Below are 27,891 nucleotides of genomic sequence, written 5' to 3' on the forward strand. Positions count from 1 at the left end.
ACATATAGGTAAACTGTCCTGGAGCTTTTCAAGCTTTGAGTGATGTCTGCTCTTAGAAAATTCAGTACCAGTAGCCAGCGTATAGCCAATCTCTACAGACACTGAAAGTCAAATAAGCACTGAAAAAACATGACGGATTTATTAATAGAAACAAATGGAACTAATAATATATAAAATTAATACTAGCTTCATTTATCTTAATAATTTTGACATTTCTTTTTTGTACAAGTCAGCATTTTTGTTACCCAATACAATGTCTGTAAGTACTCCCTGTGAAATTATCTCCCCCAGCTCAGTAAAACTGGAAAAGAATCAGGCTGTCAGGACAAAGATCTCGATATTCAGCTCACCAAGAATAATATTTAACTGCTGGATAGAAAGAAGGGAGAATACATATCTTTATATGTATTTTTTGCTAGATACTTTAATATGTAAAATTACTACCATAAAATTACTACCTTTTCCTCAGTTTCTTCTCTTCCCATTCTCATTTTCCCTGTACTTTCTGTTGGCACACCTACAATCCCTTTTTACTCTCTGGATTACAAAACTCAACTGTCTACTTCTTGAAAGCGAGGAAGAGGAGAGAGCAGTGGAAGTGACTCCTCCTTCCTTCACTGGCCCCAGGTCAGCTCCAAGCCCTGTGAGCCAGGGTATCAAAGTGCCAAGCTCCTGGCACATGGCTCCACGCAGAGCACTTCAGGCTAAGTCTCAACTTCTATAAATACCCTGAAAATAGCTTCTCTAAAGAGTGCTAACTTTTGGATTTAACAGCGTGAACCAAAAGTGACAATGCTACTTACAGAAATAGCATTATTTGCACAAAAATGCACTTAACTGCTCCCACATTTGTCTCCCTAACTCAGTGGCAGGGATTAATCATGTCTGCAACAACTTCAGGAGGTCACTCTTTTCTGGTAGGTTAAGGACTGGGCACTGAGGTAAAACTCAGGATTACAACCCCATCAAATCCTCAATTACTTGATCCATCCCCAGCATGCAGCAAAAATACAAAGCTACACAGCAAGTGCAACAACTTCCCTGCTGAGATTATTTCTAGTATTTTTATTTATCATCAAAAACACAGGCAGGCAACTGCCATCCTACCATTTAAGTGAAATCTAAACCTAAAAGCAGCCTTGGATCCAGAAACTACTTCTTACCCTATGTCTCCTTTTAAACTGTGAGGGGTGTCAAACTAATACATTGCAAGTGGAAAGTTGTTATTCATCAAGATCTCTTGAATGTGGAATTAAGCTTCCATCATAACCTTCACCTGTTGACCCACTGGACAAGCTGCAACATAAAGCTTTTCCACTAAGTTAAAATATAATATGTAAATATATAATATTTTAAATATAATATATATTTCATTATATGGAATATAATGAAAAGAATAACAGGTTCTTGTTTTACTCCTGCGTAATTTGTACACAGGTCCCAGCTTATTAAAATATTTGAGTATATTCAACATATGTTTTTCTATAAAATCAAAATCTTAACTTGCAAACCAACAAATCCAATGTGTGTATGTGTACATATTTCTGTTTTTTTAAGCTATATTCTTTCTCTGTTCTCCAAAAAGAACGCTAACACTGTCTTTCCAGTGAATATTGACTGACTACAGAAAGACCATAAGAAAATTAATCAACAAAAGTGCTGCCTGGCCAGGTGATTTCCCTATCAAAAGACCAAAATCCACGCTGAGATTTTATAAGTCTCACTGGTTTTAAATGCTTTTTAGAAGTTACAGGTTTGGGGGGTTACTTTCTGCATTTACACTTCCTAGAAATGTGTAGTAACCAGTATAATCTCAAGTATCTGATTATAGTGTAACTGACAATACTTTAGAAATGCCTAGAATATAGTACTTAAGGCAGTAAGAGAGTACACATGGTAGACCAAGTACATGGGCTATGATCACCTTACCCCAAAATACCCTCAATTTAATCCATCACTTATTGTTCTATTCTGGAATCAGACAAGCAGATTCAAATATATAGATCTGTAGCTGGATACACACACAGTTACATAGCCAGGAAACAGTTTTGTCCCTGTTGGTACTTAGATGACTTCAAAACACTCAAACTACTCAGCTGTACATGACAACAAACACTACACATCCATCAGTGTTGATATAAAATCTGTTACATTAGTATGACTGAATTTAAGAAGAAAGAGCCAAGCTACCTGACCTCTGCACTGAAATATTAGATAAAAATATTTGGCATCACTCAGTTTAACAATGCAATTATTGTCTTTGGTAAGGACTGAATTAGGACAGAAAATTTTACTGTATTTTTTGGCATGTAGAATTTTGTAAGTGTTAGAGATTTACTTAATGAGTAACCTCATATTGTTTTGATAATTCATCTCTAAAAACAGTATTAATATGAATGTCTAAATGATGAGAGCCTGATGTTCTTTAACATTTTGGCTGAGCTGGTGTTTTCAAAGACAAGAAATATGGTGGGATCTGATAATTTCTTACAAAACAGGGCTCCATCACTGTCTTAGAAATAATATATTGCTTTCACAGAACTTAACAGATCTCTAGTTGGGTCTTTGACACATAAAAACACAGTCAAGATTTTGAAAACAAAAATACAAGGGTTAACACTCTTTAGAACAGAATCTGCAAATGCAATTGCCAACCTAATTAAACCTCTATGTTTCCAAAACTTAGGCCAAAATAACATACTGGAATATTAATCTAGACAGAGTCTGTTTCTTGAAGCCTCACTCTTATGTCCTCAACCAACTGTTAAAAGGAAACAGATGAGTCCCTTTCTTTGAATGCCACATGCCATGATTACAAAATATCCTCTTCAATTTAGAATGCTGATGATAAATCTTTGTGACACACCAAATCACTCACCACAACAGGCAAAATTTTTTTTGTTTTTATAAATTACTACTGACGACAGCAGAAGTTTTCAAGAGACCTAATATGGCACACCAAAAAGAAAGATGATGGATCCCTACGAGCCCATGAAAGAAAAAAAGTTTCCATAATAAAGTGTAGGCCAAAACGGAGCCAGATAATTGAAGACAGCTAGGGAAGAACAGAAACAAGCTTAATTTCATGTGTCCATGCTAACATGGATAACAGGGCTCCTACTGCTTCTAATAGTCTAGATTATAGTAGATAAATCTTTCAGAAAAAAAGCTCTAAACCATTAAGGACAAGCAGAAGTTTTCTTCCTATAACAGCTCAGTGTTCAGAAATAGAAGCTGGGGCCTCTCTTCTTGCTTGTCTAACTCACCAAAACAGGCCCAAACCAAACATTTAAGTCAATTTAGGAACAGAGCTGTTCCTATTACTTCAAGGAAAGCATAAGGAAAAACAAAAGTTTCCTGAACCTGTTTGTGCATCTTAGTTACTTAAAGGAATTTTTAAATCCAAATCCTTCAAGAAACTGTGTTTAAAGTTAATTGCATATATTTCAACAGGAGCTACATTATTTCAGGTAGGTTATGAATACAGCATAACTGATGAAAGGATAAAATTAACACAAAGTTAAAGGTATTCTCTATAATTAAAAGATCTTCTTATCATTCCCTAGAAAAGTTTGGCTTATCTTGTTGCTAAGATTTACATCCACACAAAGTCACTTTTAATCTCAATTATATTAATTCATTCTGACACATTTTAAAATGCCTGCTAATAGAACTGATAGGTACAAATGGGCTTCCTTCAACAGACTGAACCATATTTACAACTTAATTAATTAGCAATTATCGTTTCTTGCTCTCTCTTTCAGAGTTAAGAAGTAGGGATAAGCACCTAGTCTTAAATAAATCAGTAATCCATAAACAGAAAAACAATTAAACACAAAGAGTATTGCTTTCTCTATTTTCTCTGTGAGCTTTATCAGCTCTCCTGAAACTTTGACCCGCCTTAAAAACCAGTTCAAACAACAAACAGCTCATCAGAAAGGATGCTGGTCCAAGCATGGTGGTGGTTGCTGCCATAGGTGGCTCTAGAGCCTCCTTGTTCTTCCCCAGACCCAAGCTCCTGATGCTCTGCAGGCTGGGAGTGAGGGACCCCTCTTTGGTGATCATTGTACTGAGTATGCTGAGCAAATGTGGCTTTAATCAGAGGATGCTGAAGATCAAGTTCTCCAATCATGTGGCCCCTTGGCATTGAAGGCTGGTAAATGCCAGGCCCATGCATCAGATCAGAAGTGATAATAAAGAAACTTTTCCTCCAGTCTGCAATTTACTTACTCACTTGCAAAAAGGCACATGGATGCCTGATTCGCATTTGAGCCAGTGGAGCATGGACAGGTGAGACCTTTGAAATACTAGTTGTTATTTCCACAGGGTTATGGGTCCACCTCAGCTTTAACATTGAAAAGTTAATGAGTTTTGAGCTAAGTATCTACATTCTAAGCCATCTGTAGGTCTGAGCCAAAGTTCTTATTAAAAAAACCCAACAAGAAAACCCACAAACCACCCATCAAAAGACACGAATCCCCCCCATTGGAAATGGTTTAAACTGTTGAAATAAAGGGTATATGCTCCTTGTCTGAGCTTTGCAGAAAGAAACAACCATTGCAGAGCTGAGGGAAAGGAGTATTTTTACACAGTAACTCACAATGATCATGTGAAAGCCAATATCCTCCTTCAGTTATATTTAATAAAAGTTTTATGCCCTCTCTGCCTACATCACTGACACACAAAGCAAAGAAAAAAAGCTTACTGGCCTTACATTTTAGTTTGCCAACTGCAAACACATAATTATATATTTTGAACATTAAGTACAATGGCCTGACAATCTGTATCATAATGTCCAGTTAAAATCAGCATCTCTTAGCAGCTAGACAGATGGTGACTCTAATTTCAAGCTTAATAGTAATCACAATAATGCTTGATATCAATCAGTGTAACACTCAATGATTCATTAGTAAGTTTTGTCACATTCCCCAAAACTATTTGATGATTTCTTACTAAAGTACTAAGAGAAAAGAAAGGATCAGAGAGACCAGAGAATGTAATAAAATTGTCACAGCTATGGTGATGCTGGTCCAAAAACAAAGCCCTTTTGAAAGCAAGAGAGAGCAAAAATGAAGAACTGAAAAACAAAACACAGGAAAATTATTAAAATAGAAAATAGCAAAGGCTGAAAAATAAAACCCTTAAAGATAAAAGAAGTAGGGAAATACAAAGAAAATCAATTCTACATAGCATGCCACTGTTGACAGCTAGTGACAGAGAGTATTCCTTTCAGAAAAGTCAAGGAGGATATTAAGAAGTAACTATAGATAGGAAAAAAAGCTCTACCACTCAAATATTCCTCCAACCTAAGGAGGTAAAAGGTTTTTTAGATAAGAAGACAGGAAGAATTTTATGTTATTGGCACAAAATACCTTGTTAAGTTTCCACCCAACATCAAAGCCCAAAACAAACAAACCAAGAAAAACCTAAATGAGGGTCCCTCTGAGTTTTATGATCTATATTTAGAATTTACATCCTTGACAACTTTTCTTTCTCTCTCTCTCTTTTTTTTTTTTTTTTTTTTTTCCATTTCCAAGTGTATCAACTGTTATTTTTAAGAACATTTCCTCTTCAGTGTTGAACAGGCCCAGACCTAATTTGACATAGAATAACCTGTCTCTGGAAGACATCTCCCTCAGAAGGATCATGTGAACCACAGGTTGTTCCAAGTGTTTCTAGGAAATTGTGCCTTGGAAGAAAAAGTACCAGAAAGCCCTATGAGGTGAGGCTGAGGGAGCTGGGGGTGTTCAGTCTGGAGAAGATGAGGCTCAGAGGAGACCTCATCAATCTCTACAACTCCCTGAAAGGAGGGTGTAGCCAGGGGGGGGTTGGTCTCTTTTCCCAGGCAGCTCTCAGCAAGACAAGAGGGCATGGTCTCAAGTTGTGCCGGGGGAGGTTTAGGTTGGATATTAGAAAGAATTTCTTTACCGAGAGGGTGATCAGGCATTGGAATGGGCTGCCCAGGGAAGTAGTGGATTCTCCATCCCTGGAGATATTTAAAAAGAGACTGGATGTGGCACTCAGTGCCATGGTCTGGTAACTGCAGCGGTAGTGGATCAAGGGTTGGACTTGATGATCTCTGAGGTCCCTTCCAACCCAGCCAATTCTATGATTCTGTGATCTTAAGATGACAAGGGACAACTTGTGTGAGCTAAAGAAGAGTGGCTTGACTTCAGACAGGAGAGCATGTGCAGGGTACAGACAAGAGCACCCATTGTCCTTTGAAATGCACATTGATATGCCAAAACACTTTAATGATGAAAGGAAACAGAAGACATACATGGCTCTCTAACCATGTGTCTGAGGACATTGACTAGGAGCTCTACAGTGTACATGACAAAGTGGGTAAATGATCATTTGCTACATCATCCTTCAAACTTCAGTCTGTTTTTTTCCTCAGTTGCACACTGTGGGCTTTTATAAAAGAAACTGAAATGGTAAGGAGTAATTGTTTTTCATATTCTCAGTATTTCACATTCAAGGACCCTTATTTTCAACTAACTGTGCAGTTGTCCATATGCAGAAACTATTACAGAAATTAAAAAATGCATGACTTAGAGCACATGCAATTATCTTGGTTCCAGTTTGAACACAGAGAAGCCTTTGATCACTACCTCTTTAATGTGCTATGAATCCACAGGTTTTCAGGATTCAAACATGGTATGAAAGGCATTGTGACCTATTGTGAGTAAATATTCTTATCACTTTGCTGTCTTTAAAAAGAAAAGATAAAAGCTGTGTAACAAAAAAAGCTAGGTTCCTTATAATAGATGATCTTATTTTGACTGAAGTATCATCACTACTCTATTATGCTATTCCATAAATTAAGATCCACAGAGACAGTCAAGGTAACATGAAGCTGCCTCCTTCATTTACTTGCATTACATACTGCTGAGATTAGTTACATTCACTAATCTAAAGGACAAAGGAAGCCCTGGTGTTCTACTGTCAGCACCTTTTACACTGCAGATCTTCCAGCAATAGGGAATTACAAACACAAAGACTTGAACCAGCAGCCCCCAATTCCTCTTCAGCACTTAAACTCACTATTTCTCACTGACCAGAGACCTCTGAAAACAGAGCAGATGGTGAGAAAATCAAGACTCAGAAGTTTAGTTTATACTGTAGAGAGCTGGATGTCAATCTATATTTTTGTGGTTTTTTTAACCAAATTTAAAATGTTAATGCATTTCTGACATTTACAGTTCACAAGAAATTACAGAATAAACTGCAAAAGAAAATCTGTAAAGTTTTGAACACTCAAGTGCTCAGTAGCAGTTTAAGTGCAGCCTGAGAACCGTACAATATCTGCAAGGATGCAGCTGCCAGAATCCTAAATTTCAGGACGAGATGTCTGCATCTTTCTTATACAAGACATTTTACTACATTCTCAGGAGTAAATAAAATATAGACCAAAGTAACAAAACCAAAAATTTAATGCAAATGTTCCTGCAAAGAACAAAGAGGGAACACTTGAGACACATCCAAAGCATTTTGAATAGAGAAGCTCAATCTTCCATATCATTCCCCAACATTGGTATTACAGACCTCCTTCTATCTTTGCAGCTGCAGAACATAAAATAAACAACCATGTTCTACTAGTTTAAATAAGTTGCTTGGGCATTTAGAAATTATGAAAGAAAACAAAATAAAGACCAAAGAAAATAAGTAGGATGTTAAAAAAAACAATCAGTTTTCCTGTAATGCCTACTAAAAATCTCTATTTCTACCTGAAAAAGATCACTCTCTAACAGTTAGGATTGAACATTCAGTTTCTCTACACTTCGAGCTAAAACTTGGTCTACAACTGGAAAGGGGCAGATTTAGCCTTCGATTTTAGGAAGAAATTCTTCACTCTGGGGGTGGTGAGACACTGGAAGAGGTTGCCCAGAGGATGCCCCTTCCCTAGAAGTGTTCAAGGCCAGGTTAGATGGGGCTTTGAGCAACCTGGCCTAGTGGTGTTCCTGCCTATGGCAGGGTGATTGGACCTAGATGATCTTTAAGGTCCCTTCCAACCCAAACTATTCTAGGAGTCTATGATCTCTAGAATTGAAGCCATTCATAACCAACCAAGATGAGGGCCATGGCCAAGAGACTTGTTAAGAGAAAGTGTCTTGTTAAGTGAAAGTCATTGCCCATCATCCCTGAGAAGCCCAACAGCACCAGGACAGCTGGCACACTTGGACTCGTGTTGGAACGGGACCCATGGGGAGAGAGATCCAACACTATTAGTATAGTTAAAGTGCCACAATTTATGTATAGATAAGGCCAAAACCAATTAGTCTGCATTATAAGCAACTCCAGTAAAATAGGTAAAACTCAGGAATCTTCCCATTCAGGGTCTAATGACCACTTTTCCAGAAAAGAAACTGATGGTCTGCAGCACCTAAACCCAGTTTAAATTCTTCAGTGAATCTGTAGTTCCCTGGAGGCGCACAAGTAGTAAAGTTAACATAACTGGATCTTTAGCCAAAAAAGCTTTAAAATGTACAGAGAAAGATCAAAGCCTTTTTCCATGTATCACTCTCAGACGTAGGTAGAGGAGGCAGCAAAACAAATTCAGTAATAGATTTTTTGGTAAATGCTCTGCTTAAATTGCTCGACCTCACCAAACAAATATACCTGACACTTAATTCAGTCTAAGAATCCTATCAGGCTGAAAGTACAGAATATACTACTAATAATAGACATGCAAAACTTCTTAAATAACTCTGAAGTTGGCATAAATTTTAAATCTTTAGCCAACTCAAATATATAAAAATTTAATTACAGTAAAATTGACCAACTGAAATATTTGCAAAACAAAAACCAGCAAATAAAAAGCAAGCCTGCATATGTTCTCTTGTCTTAAAATCTGGTAAGATAAGTATGCACATAAGTTTAAAACTTTAAGTAGTTCCACTGACTTAACAGGGATTACTTATCTGCTTAAAGTTAGGCAGTTGCTTAAATACCTTGTGAAATATGAATATAAATTCAGATCTGATAAAGTCAAAGTAGCAGCATCCAAAACAACACCTCATTACAGCTTTAAGGGATTTTAGCAAGGGATTTTACTTGCATACCAGTGCTGGAGGCAACAACAGACTATATGCTGGAGCGACCCCACCATGTTTACAAAGTAGTACTGCAACAGGGAAGCAAGAACTGGTTTTGCTATCAAATGTCAAACCAGAAAAAGAAGATATATATGATTAACAACATGGCTTCTTTTTAAATTGATATAGGTTCCACAGTTCTTGCATATCTCTGTTCACCAAGTACTTCTCCTTCTCCCAATATTATTTAGCTTTCACATGGTGATTCATTCTGTCCAAGGTCTGTCTCGTAAGGCTATTCTGAAAACAAGATCTGACAACTCAAAAGTGCAAATTAGCAGCTAGACTGGTAATTGCTACCCTGCTCTTTCCTATAATACTGAAAAGCTTATCCACAGAACACAAAACCTCTTCACCTGAAAGCTGGACTCTGCAGGAAAATGGAACCGAGACATTAAATTGCATTTGGGAACACATTGGCACAGTAGGTTATATCCCACCCTTTGTGAATCTAAACAAGACAGGTGGATGTCATCCGAAAAAAAGGATACAGAAAACAGGCACGGAAGAGCAGAAGGAGAAAAACAGGAGCTGGAGTTTAATAAAGGGTACACAGGGGTCTTGAAAAAAACCCAAATGAACCATGTCTTGTACTTGATGTCAGGATACATTCTTCAGAACACCCACCAAAGGGGTCAGAGGAGACTGCTTAACTAGAGAAATTGCTGAAGAACCTTAAGGTAATTTTCAGTATTCCCTGTACCTACTGCATTGCTGATATCCAGAGCAGAGGGCAAATGCACAACCAGATAATGAAGAAAAGGTGGTTTCAGAGTTTGAACTGGGAGATGTTCAAACATCCAAATGTAACACACAGTCTCTGCTTCAAAATGTGAGCTATTTACCAGCTGAGACTGATGTTAGCATCATGTATAATGAGAGCTTTAAACTAAAGGCATTATCATATCCTGTTTAATACCTAAAAGGAAAAAATAGTAAGGGGATCAGAACAAGCAAAACCAATAATGATAAAGAAAAAAGATAACATAATGAGAGGAGTCAAGGAGATGACAGGATTCAAGAAAAAGACTAATGAAAGTATGAAATTAAATGAAATTGATGTGAAACAGTTCAACTGATTGTAAAATGAGGAAGAGGAAAATCCAGACTCATTGTATTTGCTGTCAGAATTCTGTTGTCTTCAGATATGAGAAAATATTTTCCACAGTACTTATAAAACTGAAATTAATCTGTCTTAAGTGCTGAAATAGTTTCTTTAAAGTAAGTCTGATTTTCAGATCCTAACTATTTTACTAGATACATTTCTAGGTATAATCAAAGGGCTTTATAGCTTTTGTCTGGCATGTAAAGGAACATTCATCCCCAGTGGTCTTTACACCTGTTTTAAAAAAAACTTTTTAAAATTAAGCACATGCAAATCAGAACTTACTGTGCCTGTAACCATCTGCGTACATTATTAACGCATCTGCAACATTATGACTATTATTCTTTCAGTCTTACATGGACTGCAAATAACAGGAGAGCTTACACTTTCATAACCATGTAACATAACCATAAAACCACCATTTCATGTGACTTCTATGCTTAAATAAAAAAACTGAACAAATTTTTTCCCAAGTGCTTGAAACCCAATTCTCAAGAAATATCCACTTAGGATTTACATGAATACAACTTCTGTTTCATCTTCATGCTAAAATCACAGTTTTTCATTTCCTCTGGACATCCACAAATCTCTGTCCAATCACTGAAAGATAATATGATAGAAGTCCTCAGTAGAAAATTAAGCTTTTGTAAAGAAACTTGCATTCATTTTCCCAAGTACTGAAAAAAATGTCAAAACACAGATAAAAACTACTTGCTATGGATACCTCTTCCAAGTATCTTTAATTCTTCTAAAGAATTCAGTTACAAGCATATATTTATAACTTGCTTTCAAATGGTAATAAACCACATCTCTAACATACCACAACTAAAGAATCTTTGAAGTATATACTGTGAGAAATGATGCAAAGATAACAGTTATAGTACTGCAAATATATATATTTGCATATAAAATAGATCAGGATAGCATTATGCTAAATTAGACAGTATTACTAGAGCAAAATATCTTACATTTTTCAGCTACCAGCCCAGCAAGCTTGACATGGGAAATGAAACATCTGTATTGCTTCCTTCCTCATTTTCATTCCTAGAACCTAGATTTAAGTCTCCTTGTCAAATCTCAGTAGCAGCTGTAAGACTTACTGCTTGCAGTTGCTTTCCAAGGTGCTTTTAACTGACTGTGTGTTTTGTAAGTAATTAGGTCTTAATATTCAAATTGTTTACAGACAAAGAGGAAAATCTATGAAGAATTTTTAATATTATTTCTAAATCTAACTGCTTCACTAAAACATCTAAACTGTAAAATAAGTTTTCACTAATTTAAGCTAATCTGTCTTTGAGGAAATAGAGAGGAGACACACTGAGCAAAAGCTGAGCCATCCTAATTTGTCTCTATTAGTGTAGAATCACTCAGGAATTTCAGAATGTTAATTTAGTTTTCTCCTACAGGTATTTGGTGTAATACTAAAAATCAACAAAACATCTTAACTGTAAGGAAATACAATTTTTAACCAGAGTCTCATGGCACATCATTCTCATGACTTGGTCTTGAAATAGATATTGTTAAGATAATGTAAGTGTTTCACCACTTGTAAAGGTCTCCTGACATGTCTTGGTGGTGGAAAAGCCATTAAAAAGATTTGGAATGACCTAAAAGAATGTGTTTAATGATGAATATACAGAAGTACAAAATTCCCATTGTGAGGTGATAAACTATCTAAAAACCATGAGACAGCAACAGCAGCAACCTCATCACATCTTCAACCTGTCAGTTATTCTTGTGGCACTCAACTGAAGTACAGGGTGTTCTGTGCTGTTTGTGCAGTCTGAATGTTTAGTATGTGAGACCGAGATTTTTAAATGAAATGTCTGTTCCAGAACACTGCAGCATTTCAGAATATATGGCCAGTTGATTTTTTTTTCTTAAAAGGAAATGTCTTTTAAATTTAATGTAACAACACAGAGATATAACTTCTATGCCGAAACTGGTATACAAGTTTTTAATTAGTTTATAGGATTAATTTCAAATATTCTAATCTCCATTTCTACATCCTGAGATGCTATTAATGACCACCTTGAAGGTCTTGGTGTTTACAGACCAAAACAGTGATTAGACAGTCTCACTGTTCCCTGCAGAAGAACCCTGTGCAACACATCGACATCATAAGGCGTAATTTGGTATCCTTATTGCTCAAGGGTTTCAAGCTACTTCTGCTTGTTAAAAAAATATTCATAGCATTTTAGTCTGGTTTTATAACTGTATTTTTAGTTGGTTTTGCAATAGAATTTTATGAGCTTAGAAAATGAAGCGCACACTCAGCTTTGGTAAAACTCTGGTGCATGATGATTTAAATAATTTACATGTAACCCAGTCTGATTAGTGTCAACATGTTAGAACAATATGAAAATGGTTTTTATGATACTGGTCCTGAGTAACAAAACCCTGGATTTGCCAAAGCTGCCATTAGTTAGAGCCAGATTTTCAGACGAGATGTTCTAAAACTGCTAAGAGAATTACTAAGTGGATTAACAGAGTTTTCTCTGTGTACCCATTTCCCAGGAAAACACAACCTTTATTCCTTATTCCTCCTCAAATAAAATGTGTCTCTTGGTGAGAGCAAAACAAAAATCCAAAAAGAAGGAAAGGAAAAGGAAAGGAAAAGGAAAAGGAAAAGGAAAAGGAAAAGGAAAAGGAAAAGGAAAAGGAAAAGGGAAAAGGAAAAGGAAAAGGAAAAGGAAAAGGAAAAGGAAAAGGAAAAGGAAAAGGAAAAGGAAAAGGAAAAGGAAAAGGAAAAGGAAAAGGAAAAGGAAAGAGAAAAGATCTCCAATCCAGCAAGATGCAAAATTATGAAAGTGGCATATTTTCAATATGGTGCATGGCAACTTCACTTGAACATCCATTTAAAAAATTATGGCAACCTAGTAGCAACAAGAAGAGAACAAGCTCAGAAACCAGAACATTCAAAAAGTTTATTCAATTAAAGCCACTTCAGAGGCAGCTGACATAATTTGACACCTGCCACTTTCCATTTAGCTTGGAATAGGCTGATGTCTGAACCTACAGGTCTACTCACCTAATTCTTTCAGAAAGAAATCTGTATCTAATGTGTGTAACATGTAACCTCTACTTTCACAACTTCACACATACTGTATGGAAAAGGAAGCATTATTTTTTCCACAGAAATCACAAAATACTGAAAGTGAAAAATGTTAATGAAAGGGTTTGAAAACCAAAGGAATCACTCTAAACAGTTTTATGAAGACACAGCAAATTTATAAATTAGAAGAAAAATTATATGCACCTTCTGTAAGAATCTGAATCTGTCCAAGCACCTGCAGTGCTATGCACACATGCCCACAGACCTGTGCCACAAAACCTTCTTTCAAAAATTTTAAGTTCCTAAAAGATTTTTTCTTTAAATGGAAAATATATCAAAAGAAAAGAAATACCAAACTGATCTTCTAGACAAAGAACAGGAAGAAAACTGTCACGTTCTCTGGTTTACATTTAAAACAGGACCCTATCTAGAGATTAGAATGGTTTAAAATCTATTGTAGTTGAGGATATGATGTCACCATTTAAGGGACACAGATATTGAGTCCACAATATCTATTCATACCAACAAAAGAAAGCAAAAAGGGCAATGCAGAATACTTTCATAATCTGCTCTCCTGGATTATTCCTATTTTACATGGATCCATGTAAGCAGTCTTTTTATTTTCCCCCCCAAGCCATCTCCTAGTTTAACTTTTATAAAAGCACAACTGATTTCATTTTCATTAGATGCACACATCAGACAGACCAATTTTCTCCCTTGGCAATTTCTTCATTTTATGTGAAGCACATTTTAAAATACTGAATATTACATTTAACACACTCCGTTCACAAGACATTACAGCATTTTTTCATTACTGATTAATGAAAAACCTGAGAATTTGCAACAGAAAAGGTGAACAGACTACCAAAAATAAAAATCAACAGAGAAAATATTCAAAGTCAATTAATTAGTCCCCTTACCTTGTTCTTTTATCTGACGAATTTGCTTCACAGTTTCTTTCAAGATTGCACATTTGTCAGGTTTAAAGTTAAAGTTGTCAATATCATTGAAATTTGCAAAAATCAGCTCTGCAAGTTCTTCTATGTATTTATTCTCTTGCTCACGATTGCGTTTCTCAGTGCTTCTTTTAGGGCTGAAAGAGGAGTTTATAAAATGTATTTAATGTCAGTTTGCTTGTTTCTGGCTAGCTCAAAGTTTTTCAAATGGTTTGGGTTTCACAAAAGCAGAGAGAACTGCCCTATCTCACTCAAGTTTCTCAAGCAAAAAGGTTTCCTCTGGAACATGGAAGATGCATTAAAAATTACTTTTCCCTAGCCACTTTTCAAAAAAGGTTTGGGATTTGAAACTCAGAACAGCAGACTAAGTGGAGATGTGTGGAATTTGAACACTTACGAGTATCCCTCCACTTAGCATCAAGAATCTAAATGCCAGAGAGTGACAGAGTATGAGAAAATAAAAGCTTAAAATTTAAGTCAAACAATCTATATTCCTTGTAAAATTGTTACAAACAGCTCTAAGAAAAAGTGATGGATGAGTGGTTATGCCTTTAAAATTGTGTTGGAAATGCAAACGCTGTAAAACTGGAATTTCAGGTGCCTGATTATGATGCACAAGAGAGGCAGTAAAAGACCCTAGATTGTCAGATAAGTAACTGAAGACTCCTTGCAGTGATTAACTGAAGATTTTTACATAGTTCCTATACTGTCACCAAAATTCTGCATTTTGGCAGTACAGTGAATAAAAAACAAGCAAGCAAATAGTAATAAAAGACAATAGCCCCCAACCCCAAACTCACAACACCGAATTACTGAATTTGGTACGGACTTTTCTTTGCATGGTTACATTTTCTAACTGAAAAATATGTGCACATGTAACAGGGTTTTTTTTCAACTGTTTCACTTTCTGTCTCTTCAGGCAAAAATGGTCTAACCTGGGTCCAAGCTGATCGGGATCCTTGCGCTTTCTTGACTCTGCCCTGGATGGGTCAGAGGTGTTTTCTCCCATCCCACTCATCTTGAACACATATCAGCAACTGAAAGGAAGAAAGAACAAGAAAGGGTTATGGTGGAAGTCATGAGTTCTTTGTTCATGCTTCCTGTTCCATGCTCGAGATTTTATTTGGCAAATCTATCTTTTGAAATAGAGTTTGTTTGAAAGGTACCAATAAAAATACAGCATTTATGACTCTATACACAACTGCTTCAGAAGAAAATTTGTGGCAGGCAAAGTGTTATCATCTCTTTGATTGTTACCAGTTGTGTAAGAACAGGTAAGTGCCTTTCGTGCCTGGGTTGCTGAATTTTCATGGCAATTTTGCAAGCTTGAATGAGGAAAGACAAAGGGAAAGCCAGAGTGTCACACCACAAGGAAAACACAACAGAATTTAAATACATGAAACGAAACGTATATCCCAGCTACACGAAAAGGTAGCACATGCAGCTTTAGTTAAAAATCACAAGATAATGCTTTCACAAGTACATGTGCAATATCAGAGAAACAGAACATCTGTCAACACTGTCAGTCACTGGGGAACTGATAAAAATTTTGTGTACATAATCTACCTCATAAAGAAAATAGCTTCTCAAGGTATTGTGCTAAAACAACACAAGCTTATTATGATTTGTGCAGTAAACAACTTGTGGAAATCCTGCCCTGCTCCTGGCTGTCCGTTGTCCTATTCACCACAGAAGCACACGAAATTTGCTTGCCCCAGATTACACCCCCCTCAATACGTACAGATATTCTAGAGGCTGAAAACACTGCTACAAAGGGCATAAAGGAGACAGAATCATAGAATCTTTAAGATTGGAAAGGACCCCTAAGATCACCAAGTCCAACTCTCAGTTGGACAGTTGGAGATGATGTGAATGATCCAAAAGCTCATACAACACAGCGCAGTCCTAGCTCACCACCTGTCTACTTGCTGCCAGCTCAGTAAGGATGATAGCAGGGAGATGTTGCCAGGCATTTCAGAGTTCCTCCTGCATTGTTTGGGTTTAGCAGAAAAATAAACATGAGGGCCATGAAGAGGTGAGTGTGTCCAAGAGGTTATTCATACCATGCTAAAAGAAGAGATGGAGCCCATAATTCTGTACACACGGCCACAAAATGGAAGTCAGGTACCAAAACCAAGAGGTCCACCACCTCCTTTAAGGGCCTTCTGGGCCCTTCCTGGTGCTAGCTCAGTCAGCCATGCACTGAACACAAAGCTATAGGTTAAAATTGTGGTCTCCTTCTTACTTCCTTTTTGACACTGTGTAAAAATCTAGCAGCCAGAGCTTGTGCTGGATGTTTACAATGGAAATTTTAGTTTTCCCAATGAACTGGCTGAACGAAGATATGCGAAGAAGCAGCCTGGAGACTGATATCTAAGCAGTTCCTCAGGAATGCTGAGAAAGACTACCTATTGAAATCTGAGCAAACAAATGAAGACAAAGAGCTGCCTACCAGCTATTATTTTCTGAATTAAAAAAAAAACCAAATCTCCCCCAAACACTAGAAATAAAGATTTCCTTATACTGAAAATATTTTCTTTTTAACCAGTCTGAGGAGAAAGTGGAGTAATTTCTTTTTTTGAGCTACTAGTCAAGTGTCCTGAAAAATATTAGATCATCCCCAAAATACACAGATCCCAGCTGTTTTTTTGACCTGCATGGTATCAGACCCTATTTAAAAAATACCTGGATTATCTTTTTATCAGTGATGTCTATACATGAACATTTATATCTACATATACATATACACTGTTAATGATTTGAGAACAAGCAACTTCAAGAAGAGCAAGAAAGCTTTGGTTCTGCAGCAGAAAAGAGCTGAGTTCTCAAAGGTAAGATGAACCATCACAAACTCCACCATTCAGTATTTGCTGGGGAACTCCCAGTCAGCCCAGGCAGGGCATCCACTGCACCACACCAAAGGAGACCTTGCTGCAATGAGTGGAACACCTACTGCAGCCTCCAGTGTGAAATGTGACACTGGCTGTTCCTTACTAGCTGCACATATTCACTGATTTCTAGCTCCTGGTTTATCTAGATACAAAAACAGAAATACACAAACCTCTACCTGGTTAGGAGCTAAGCAGTTTCTCAAAATCATGCCATTTCACAAGTACCACAAGTAAAGCTTGGAAGGAAGATTACTATTATTATTATTATTACCTATTAATAATAGTATTCTTAACACTATTAATAATAATACCTATTAATAATAAAAATGATAACTATTAAGGTAACTGTGACAATAATTAAAGAGAACCTGTGAGGTGACAGCAGTTCCACGTCTCTGTCCGTGGAGAGCTGGAACTGTCCTTGGAGCTCTGTCCTAATGAGTAAATATCTAGGGAAGGACCAGGCTGAGAAAAAAATCATCAGCATGACAAAAGTTGTGTGTCCCCAAGATCATCTGATTTCTAAGCCAGACTCAGATGGTGACCTAAAGTTCAGAAGAAAAACTAGGCTGGGGAAACCCTTCCATTTTTTATGCTTCCCAAGTAATACCTGAGAAATCTAAACTGGTTAGCTGTTTTTCTTGAGAAACAACCACAACAACTCATGATAACCAGATAAATCATTCAACCATAAAGTTAGAGGTAAGCATTTGGGGGGAGCACCCCCCAAACTCCCCCTGTCTCACCCAAAAAGCAAAGAGGAACAATTACTGACAGTTTTTGCACCAAGGCTGTTTGGCTTACTTCAAAGTGAAGCTTATTTTTGCAGGAACCAAAGTTTCACTGGTAGCTCCATTAATGCATGGCTGAATTCCTCTTGCATTCATGCTTTTCTGTAGGAATTCCATTAGGTCCAGCCTTCACACACCCTAGAACTAAATTCCTACCAGGAATATCTCAACTTCATCTATCTGCATTTAAGGGGACAAAAGCAGTACCATCATTATGAAACTAGTACCTTTTCCCCATATTAAACTCTAGCTGGGTCTAAACAAACAATTTACTTATTATGAGCATTCTTTTAATTCATTTGCACTTATAGACCATTATGTCTTTTTCTCAGCAGCATTATCAGTTTGTTCTTAGAATGAGTTACACATTTCTTTTTACTCATCTTTTTTCTGGAAATCTACCACCTACTACTGTGTTTGCCTTCTGTTCTCCCTATGTCTTCATTAAACATTATGCTTCTATTCCTCAAAGAGCTCTATAGGCTCTGTAGCTCTTGTGCTGTAGGTGCCTGAATCCAAAACTCAGAGTTAGGTGCCTTGGAAACTCAAAAAAAAAAAAAAAAGAGTAATTCAGCAGTATCCAGGACACAGTACTAAAAACAAATTACATGCCTCCAAAACCACCTATCCCTAGGGATTTAGAGGCTGACAGGGATAGGCAAAGTTCTGCTATTCTCTTGGGATTCTGAAACGAAAATCCTCTCCCAAGTTAGGAGTAATGAGAACGAATCACCTTTAGAAGCTATGGATAGATAATCTGCTTCCCTGCTCTTGCATAATACTACTTACCAACTAGAACAGCCAGAGAGGGGGCAATGGAGATTCAGCTCCCTCTTTGCAGAGGGGTTTCAAATCTGCATTTTTCATCATGCAGGATGGCCAGCTAGGTGGTAAGCTCACCAAAACTGGACATTTATAAAGCAAAAAGGGAACGGTTAATTACATCTTGCAAGCTACAGGTGTGTAGCCCATAGCATCTAAACTCAAAGGGATGTAGTTCAAACACTGCCTTAAAACACAAAGGATTGAGGTATCTCTTGTATCTCCCACTTCACAGCAATTACCCTAACAAGCCCAGTGGACTCTTGACCAGTCTCCTTATGCCTTTTTAGAAAAAAGAAGCTATTCAATATTTTTTTTTCCTTATCTAATTCACGTTCAAGATCTATGCATGCTACTAGATTAAGATCTTCGGTCTAGGTACCTCTATAAATTTCATGGTGCATAAGCAAGGAGATAAACCCACATTTTTAAGCAGAAAGTACTTCTGGGAACAGGTAGTACCAAAGAGCTGGCACCCAGGAAACTCTCAAGTGAAAAAGGAGAACACTCAGAGATTTAAACTGAATTTGTAGATGAATTTTAGACAAACATCTGTGGCTCAGGAGCAGTTCAGCCTTAACTCCCTCCAGACACAAATTCATCCATTTCAAAATTTATTGGTAAAAATTCTTTACATTAGTTAAATTTGTAATTTTAAACAAGGTAATTTAGGATATTCTTAGGCTCCTGAACAACATGGATAGCTTCTCCAACCAAATAAGTAAAAATTCCAAACCCGAATTTTTCCAGGAAACATGACAAGTCGTTACTAAAGATATGGTGAGAAGAATGACAAGACAGAGACTCAAAGTTTTACTCCAATAAACCTTGCCTATAGGGAACTACCTTAGATTAGAGAGCAGCATTCATCCCACTCGTCTGATCTTTTTATACATCTCTGCAGTAATTTCCAGGAAAAAAGATTAAGAAATTGAACAGTTCAGTTCATTTAGAAGAAACTGAAATGCAGTATCAGTTCTACCATATGTTTTCTGAGACAAAAATCAAGAAAAAGTGGATAAGGCTTATTTAGCATGGAATAGAAAAGGAAAAGGATTAACCAAATTGGGAATTAGTAAATACAAAATCAGCAATAATCACTGCATTGAGGAGAGACAGAGACATATGTTTGTTAATGAAAATAATACCATCATGATATTTCAAGAAAATGTCTTGCCAAGTTGAATTTTAATTTATGCCTTGCAGAATAAACTGTCATGCAAGAGCAGACACTCCCTTTTTTATTGTGTAAGTTGTCTGGGAGTTGTGCTGCACTCCAAAACACAAATTTAGTATCACACTGTGGGATTAGAATTTTGCCTTCAGTGGTGATAGCAGATTTTTCTTCTCAATATATATTAAGTTTTTTTCCATTTGTCTACAGAAAACCCACAACAATAACCAAGTGCTGAACTTCTAATGCTGACTCAGATGACCCTCAAGCTTCAATTCCACTGGGCATCAACGGGGAGCAATGGAAAGATAAATACACTCACTGCAGTATTTTCATACAAGGAAGGAGCTAATTAGAGAAGCGGAATTGCTGTTACTAAAAATACCTGAAGAACTAATTTTAGGCTTCAACAGATGACCTGTACCAACAGGACATCCCAGGTATGTAAATACTTTTTTTTTTTTTAATATACATTTAAGATTAGAGTTGTATTTTTCTGTTCTATTTTGCTACCAGAGGTCTAAGCATCCAGAGTAAGTGCAGACAGAATCTCAGTCTAATTTTTCCAATTGTTACATGCAAATTACAAACTCTGAAAAATTAACTTAATAAATTCTTGGACAGTATACATTAGTAATTTGAATAGTTGACACCTGACCAATTTCTATCAGATGCTGGGAGACTGAAACAACACAGTCTGAAAGATGTTTCAATTAATTTTTTCTTATCAGTAACAATACAATAGTTTCTGCTCTTGTCATGACAGTACATCCTCCTTTACATCCTCCACCAGCAACTGATCTAAGTTAGAGTACACAGAGAGACTTAACCTAAATACAAAGCAATAGTAAACATATTTTAGAAGACATTAATCTTTCAAAGGAAAAAAAAAATAGTTACGTAAACCCAAAAATAAAGCACATGGGAGAAAAAAACAACACAGGCCCTGTGAAAGAGGAGACAGAAAAAAACCCTAGCATAAATCAACTGCATGAATTTGTATTATCTTCCCACCTCTCAAATGCCGCGAAGGAACATGGCACTCAAGAATAAACCTTCCAGCACTGATCCTGAGCATCAGTGAACCCAGTTAATCATCCAGAGTCAATGTAGAAGAAGATAACGTGCATTTTATCTCTTATCAGGGCAGGCCATCTTCCAAACAAGGCCTGTTAAACTGTCAGATTTATTATAAGCCTAACAAACGCAGTTAAAGAATAAATGAGGATTACACCTTCAAAGCTGCTATTTCAATCTGAAAAGTAGCAAACAAAAGGTAAAGTTCCATATAGTGGACAATCAGGTAGCAGCACTATACTTTCTGCACATCAGAACATGCAGCTACTATAGATACAACTGACAAATATTGAAGTGATATATTAAAGTCTCTGTTTTATATAATAACAAAAAGCAAAAATACTGTTTACTGACCAAAAGTAGGTGAAAAATTTGGCAATTTTTTTCCTCTAACAATCCAGTTAAAAAATATAAACAGCTCATACTCCTCATTATCAACTCATTCCAGTGATAAACTCATGTCCATTATTATTCATAGTTTTTCATGTGAATCTCTCATGATTAGAAGCTTTCAGTCTCAGTTTCAAAATTACTGATGCACCCCTTTATAGCATCAATTCTGGTAGAAGCCAGAGGAAAGCTGGGAAGTCACATGCAACTTCTGATTTTTCACAGTTTTTCCTGCTTACGAGCTCTTTTTTTATGAGCTCCATTTCTGAATCTGAATTAATACTGCAACCTTCAACCCTTCTGAAGAAGGCAATCCTTGCTAGCCAATTTCCCATGCCTCAAAGTGAAATCACTGTCAGAGGTAGAATAAGATGCAATAGAATAATGTACAGCACAGAGCCACTGGAATCTAAGGCCTATTCAGTAAGCAGTTCTGGAGGAAGGGGTGCTCTGACTCCCATCACTTTTCACTGCAGCACCCAGCAGAATCCCAATCAAGTAACTGAGCTCGGTGCACTTCCCTCTACTTGGAAAAGCTCAGTTTCCTGATGTGCAAACTTTGTCATGCATGGGACTTTCAACAAATCCAGAGAGACACGGTCAGGGTCTGCAAATACGAAAAACAAAGCCACAAAAAACCCCAAACAAACCCCCAAAAATCAGAGTTGAAAATCAAGAGAAATAAGAAGGGAAGGAAAAAGAGTCATTGCATTGTCTGGTAATGAAATTAAAGTGAGAGATCCACCACTGAAGGGTTTGAGAGAAAGGAAAAATAAAGATATATGCAACCATTCTCCTGCACCCCACATATAGATACACCCCACATGTTCTACAACCAACTACTATAACCTGTCCTTTATCACCAAACACCTGGAATTCAGATACACACCAAATAAAATAATGCCAGTCTGCCAAAATAAGAAGTTCAATACCTCTGTTGGTAACAATAACTTCATATTAAAAATACTAATTAATTTATTCAAGGGCATGGGTTTTTTTCTGAAACAGCATTACCACTTTCACTATCAATGAAACTGCCTAAAATCTTTGTCACCCTACAGCAATGCCCCCTTATAAAGTCAAAACAGAAAACAGCTTCTATGAGAAAGGTGTCAGCAGCAAGCTTAAAAACTATACTCATCCTTAAAGGATTTGTACTAAAATCTGATGTGCACTTGCAGTCTTTTCTATCTGAAAATAACACTTGTTACTTAGAAGATCAGTTTCATTTGATCGAGAGCCTAGCCCAGGTAACATTAAAACAAGATTTATGGTAATATTTACTAAATTTTACTTTACTCTTGAAGTCCACAAACTATAACACGAATATAATTTACTAGCAAATGCCATTAAGCCCAGAACAGAAAACTGGCTCCAACATCTACTATTCACAGCTGTGCTCACTCTACAAAAAGCTTTAACAGACTATAAACAAATGTTTAAGCCAAAGGCTCTTTCCTCACCAATATCTTTTCCCTTACTCCTGTGTAATAGCTTTAGAGTGGTGTATTAGACAGTAAGAAGACATATTCCATTTGCAGCCTGAAAGCCAATAATGCTCATGAATTTTTTAACTAAAAGACACTTCAAGATGCCACTGGGAAGACCGTCTAATAAACACATTAGGTTGCAAATGGGTGGCAGCAGCTCTTTAACACATGCTGTAACAATCAAATAATATTAATGTGCAGTGTTACAGGCTGGCATTTAACAGGACTTTCTTTAAAATCCACACAGCTCTTCAAAGTGAAAGAGTTTTTTTCTCAGATACTCAGCACCACAGATTTAGGAAACTCCAGTTCTTCTTGAGACTCAGCAAAACCCCAGCACTGTAAGATGGCTCCTACCTTCTCTATTCCCACAGGCTAAGGCTCTTAACAGAGCCACTCACTCAGCTGCTTATGGATTAGACTATGTCAGCCACCTCTAATAGGCCCAGGAATAGCAAGACTAGACTTTAATAAGACAACAGAAAAAAAAATCAGAGGAACAAAGTACCATTTTTTTATATAACGTACAAGAGGTTTGCTCCATTTCCACTTGTAAAAGGAAAAAGGTCTCTTTTCACCAAAACGTTATCAAAAAGGACACAGGTGGTATTACAGCAAAACTGTTCAAGCCTCTGGATAGTAATTTCAGGTTTGAGATTCTACCTCTCTCTTGTAATAAAGAATTGTTTCTCACTCTTAATACTCAATGACAAAAGAAATGTGGTTTAATACCACTAAAGCTCCTCTTAAACACCAGAATAAAAAACAAAATACAATGCCAGAACATGATTTGTAAATATGCCACTCACTCTTGCATCCCTTTGTTTGTAGCGGGTAGTCAAGTTTAAAAAAAAAAAAAGTAAAAAGAAATAAAAGAAAACAGAAGTCTCATGCTAAACCCATTTAACCTTCTAGGTTGCATTTGATGTATATAAAACTATGCCTGCAAAAAATATTACATCTGCAAGCTTTTTCACTCAGAAGAGTACAAATTCTCACATTTAGTACCTTAATATTTAATCTAGATAGTTTCTTATTTAAAAGCACAGTATTTTAAATATACTGTGATTTAAAGTAAAATTTTGCAAATAGCATAGCTTACAATTGAAGCAAATCTAACAACATGGAAAAATATTATAGAAACATGGTATTTAAATAGTTTTCACTTCCATTTAATGGTACTTCTGGAACTGTGAGTTAAGCATATCTTAACTTCTACTTTATCTTCTCTGCCAATATCAGTTTTAAAAGTGTTATTTGTTCACTTAAATTCCCACGCCAACTTTCTCCCTGTGAAACCACCAAAGAGTAAGGGAAAAACGAGACCAGAGGGGAAGACTGAAACAACTGCTCTAGCAAGTGTCAGGCATGATGGAAAAACTCAAATCCAGGAACATTTTCTAATCTCATAAACATGATACAAATGTAGCCATTACTAACAAAGCCAGCAAATTTATACAGCTCAGTGTGATTGTCAAGACGCTTATCTTAACAGTGAGAAAAATCACATTGATCACAAGAGGCAAAGGAATTTATACATCTCAGTGGCACAGGCATGCCATACATTAGGATCTAAGTTCAGTTAACTGCCTGTCAAATACCTGCCTATTAGTCTGTTTACTTTAGATAAAAGATATTCCATTAATGCAAAGCTCAGGAAACTTGGTTCTTTAAGGGTCAAAGTAAAAAGAAGAGGGTGAGTCAGAAAGAAAAGCATGGCATTTCCACATCAGCTGTATACAGCTATACATTGAGTTACTGAACCTGTCACATACGAATTTGAGTTCCATCACTTGTCAACCTCAGTTTCATTGACTACACACAGCTAGAGAGGTGCTGGTCACTAGGATAAACTTAGCATCTCTACGTGGTGATCTTACTCAAGAGCTGCCCCTTAGGTGCCATGGGATGTGCAACCCAAGACTGCACTGAAGCCTCAGCAAGAGATGCTTTGTTGCATCTCTTTGTTGCATACCTTTCAGAGTTCTAACTTGTCATCAAAATCATGTTCCTTCAGTACTGCAGTGGATGCTGTGACTGAAAACACATGATCTTACTGAAATTTTCCCTGCAGCTCAGAAAGCCCACCTCCTGTATGTGTTCTCTGGTGCCTAAAACTCATGGTTCTGATTTTTACTTAGCTACAGCACTAAGAAGGTTTGTTTTTCTCTTCTATCCCATCACTTATCATTAGGAAGTACGTGTAAACTTCAGGCCATTCTTTCAAACGCTAAACACCATGCACCGAATTAAAACTGGGAAGTGTATCTAAACATTACCTAAAGCATTTGTACACAGTTTTGACACAGTTATCATGGTGAATGAGTGTACTATTCCACACATACCCACCAGATACACCTATATACTCACAGATTTCTGATATTTCAATTTAAGAATCAAGAACTCAGCCTTTTTTATTCCAGAAGGTTTCAAGTTAACAACAGACCAAAATCAAACATACCTATATTAAGTTATATGAATGCTAGGGCTCAGCTCCACAAGAGAAAAGATTTATATTATTCTTTTCTTACTAAACTTTAGAGAACTACTATTACATGCTTTTTGAGAGAATACAGAAATATGCATTAATGATCATACTTGCATCATCCCCCAAGATGCAGAATTAGTTTTGTATCTTAATACAGATCTATTATATGTGTTAAGCTCTTGTCAAAGGCATTGACAGTACTACCTACAGGCTTTGTTACTAAGCACAAAAATGAAGACTAGTAGAATAGATTACATCACAGCCACACAGAAGCATCTTGCAAACAGTTATGAGATACTATTAACTTGATAAAAGTTAAATGTCCACAGTCTGTACACCCTAAACAAATACAGTTTTACTAATCTGTGAACAAGAGTAACAATTACTAAGCCTTCAAATGTCATGTCTGAGTCAGTTTGCATTCACACTCTTGTTTGCTTAGGTAAAACACAGCAACCAGCAATAACAAAAGATGGGAGTTTAACTGTGACTTTTAAACATTTAAAAGGAAAACACAAGTCATGCAAATCCAGTTGCTTTAGTTAGTCAATTGCCAAGAAATAAAACCTTGTGGACACATGCTTGTTACCCACAGACACACAAACATATAAATACAGACTATGATCAAATAAAACATACATAGGAATAGCTGTATGAGACAGTGACCAGTCTGTCTTAGAAGCTAGGAGCTGGTGCCTCAGGAAAAAGTAGAGATGATTCTTGCCCTGACACATCCTCTCTCTGTTTCTGACAACCTGTTCAGTCCTGGCTGTGGTGCTGTTGTCCTTGCTCCTCACCCCTCCAAACTAATCTTCAGTTGTACCCAAATTCCTTCTCATATTCCATAAATTCCTCTGGCCTCCACAACACTTAAAGAAAACACTATATAAACATTGCCACAGCTCCATTAGCAGCAGAAATTACATTCTGGAAAGAACTGAAGAGCTCTAGGGATATTGGACTCAGCTGAATAAATCAGAATTTTGTCACTGATTTCACAGAAGCTTGGATTTTCTTCCTGGTCTAGTAGAGGAAGATGTCAAACTGTTATTTCTCTGTTTTGTAGATCATAAACCACTCCGTGGGCCTGACACAACTGTGCTTGTATCTTGCAGCCCAAGCAAACCAAGGCTACTCTACAAGGTTACTCTACTATTAAAGCTTCATTTCAATGTTCATTATCAGCCATTTTATTTTCTTTGTGAAAATAAACTGGAATTAATTTGTGTTAACTAATGAAACCATTTATGGTAAGCAAGAATCACATGTTATAAGAAAGAATTAGCATATATTCCAAGTATTTTAAATTTTGGAATATAATGAAATACAATTAGAAAAGATGGGAAGAAACACCCACTACATTCACAGAAGGAGCTGACCTTCAGCCTACAATACATTGCTCCAAAGTGAAAAATGACATATATTTAAAACTAGTTGGACTGAACACCAGCAAAAACTTCAGTTCACAAAAATAATTTTATTACCATGCAGTTCCAGCAGTTTTTTCGAAAGAATCTTGTGTTAGATGGTTACTTAGTCACATCAGTCTATACTATCAGGAATGGAAAATCAGAGCACAACCATATCCTGATAAAGTTTTTTAGGGACAGTGTGCCAAGGAGAAAATGAAATGGGAAGAGCAAAGAGGAGATTCAGGTAGAACACACACTGCAAATTAAGTTAATTTATCATAAACTTTTTGTTAATTTCTTCACATAAGACCCTGGCCAAGTTCTTGCTGTCTTAGTTACATCCTCTATCCTCTCATCCCACCCAGTCTTTCCCAATCCATCACTGTACAACTCCAGTTATGAGGGAAACCACCTGCAAGATCAACCACAGACTCCCAGCTGCCAAGTGCAGCCCATTTCTGAAAGACACAGCCTTTCAAATCTTACCCCCCATCTTTAAAGATTAAAGATTTACTTGCTAATAATAATTTTTAGTCCAATTCAGGGCATTCTTCTAGGTCTGCCACAGCTGAACATAAGTCAGTAAGAAAAGCTAACAAAGAATGCTGGCAGTAAGATGTCTCCACAGGATTTCCTTGCAGGTACAATGATTAGCAGCTTACAGACAGTTTTCTCCTTCATTCAGCTCTGATAGATTGGCTTGTGGACCCAGTTCTCAGCCTTTTTCTCAGCTTCCTTATTACAACTACAGGGCCATTCTATGGTAGTGCACTAACAAATTTATTCCTTTTGTTAATGAAGTAGATTCTTAGAATCAAGGTTGTTTTCCCACCTTTTCTCATTCCTTCCCCCCCCCCCTCCCCTTACTAGTGTAAGTAAATAAATAAAGCAGCACTGCAAAAATCTATCCAGCCAGTTGACTTCCTCATGGCATTTGTAATTAAATATCATGCTAAATGAAGTAAAATATTTCAAAGTACTCCTCTAGGTCAGACTTTCCAAGAAGGGCTTTTTTCTTACAACACAGTATATTTTGCAATTGCAATCAAGTCTTCACTCTTTGTTTGCACAAGAAATTTACAGAGAAGAAAAAATTTTTTAAAAAAGGAAAAAAAAGGGAGCAACACCTTTTGAATATTACC

At 36.7% G+C, this 27,891-nt stretch overlaps 1 protein-coding gene across 5 annotated transcripts in view; it reads right to left on the reverse strand.

Moving 5' to 3' along the window:
* NCOA2 (nuclear receptor coactivator 2) overlaps window positions 1–27,891 on the reverse strand; it is a 187,872-nt gene that overhangs the window by 59,193 nt on the left and 100,788 nt on the right. For all 5 annotated transcript variants that reach the window (XM_030444120.1, XM_030444118.1, XM_030444119.1 and 2 more), the window contains 2 exons: window positions 15,150–15,251; window positions 14,179–14,351 (listed from right to left, as the gene is read on the reverse strand). In XM_030444120.1, coding sequence (XP_030299980.1) covers window positions 14,179–14,351; window positions 15,150–15,232 — 256 coding nt within the window. In that variant the 5' untranslated portion in view covers window positions 15,233–15,251. The remainder of the gene's footprint in view (window positions 1–14,178; window positions 14,352–15,149; window positions 15,252–27,891) is intronic.

The sequence above is a fragment of the Calypte anna genome, chromosome 2 (genome assembly GCF_003957555.1).
Source record: "Calypte anna isolate BGI_N300 chromosome 2, bCalAnn1_v1.p, whole genome shotgun sequence".
NCBI lineage: Eukaryota > Metazoa > Chordata > Aves > Apodiformes > Trochilidae > Calypte > Calypte anna.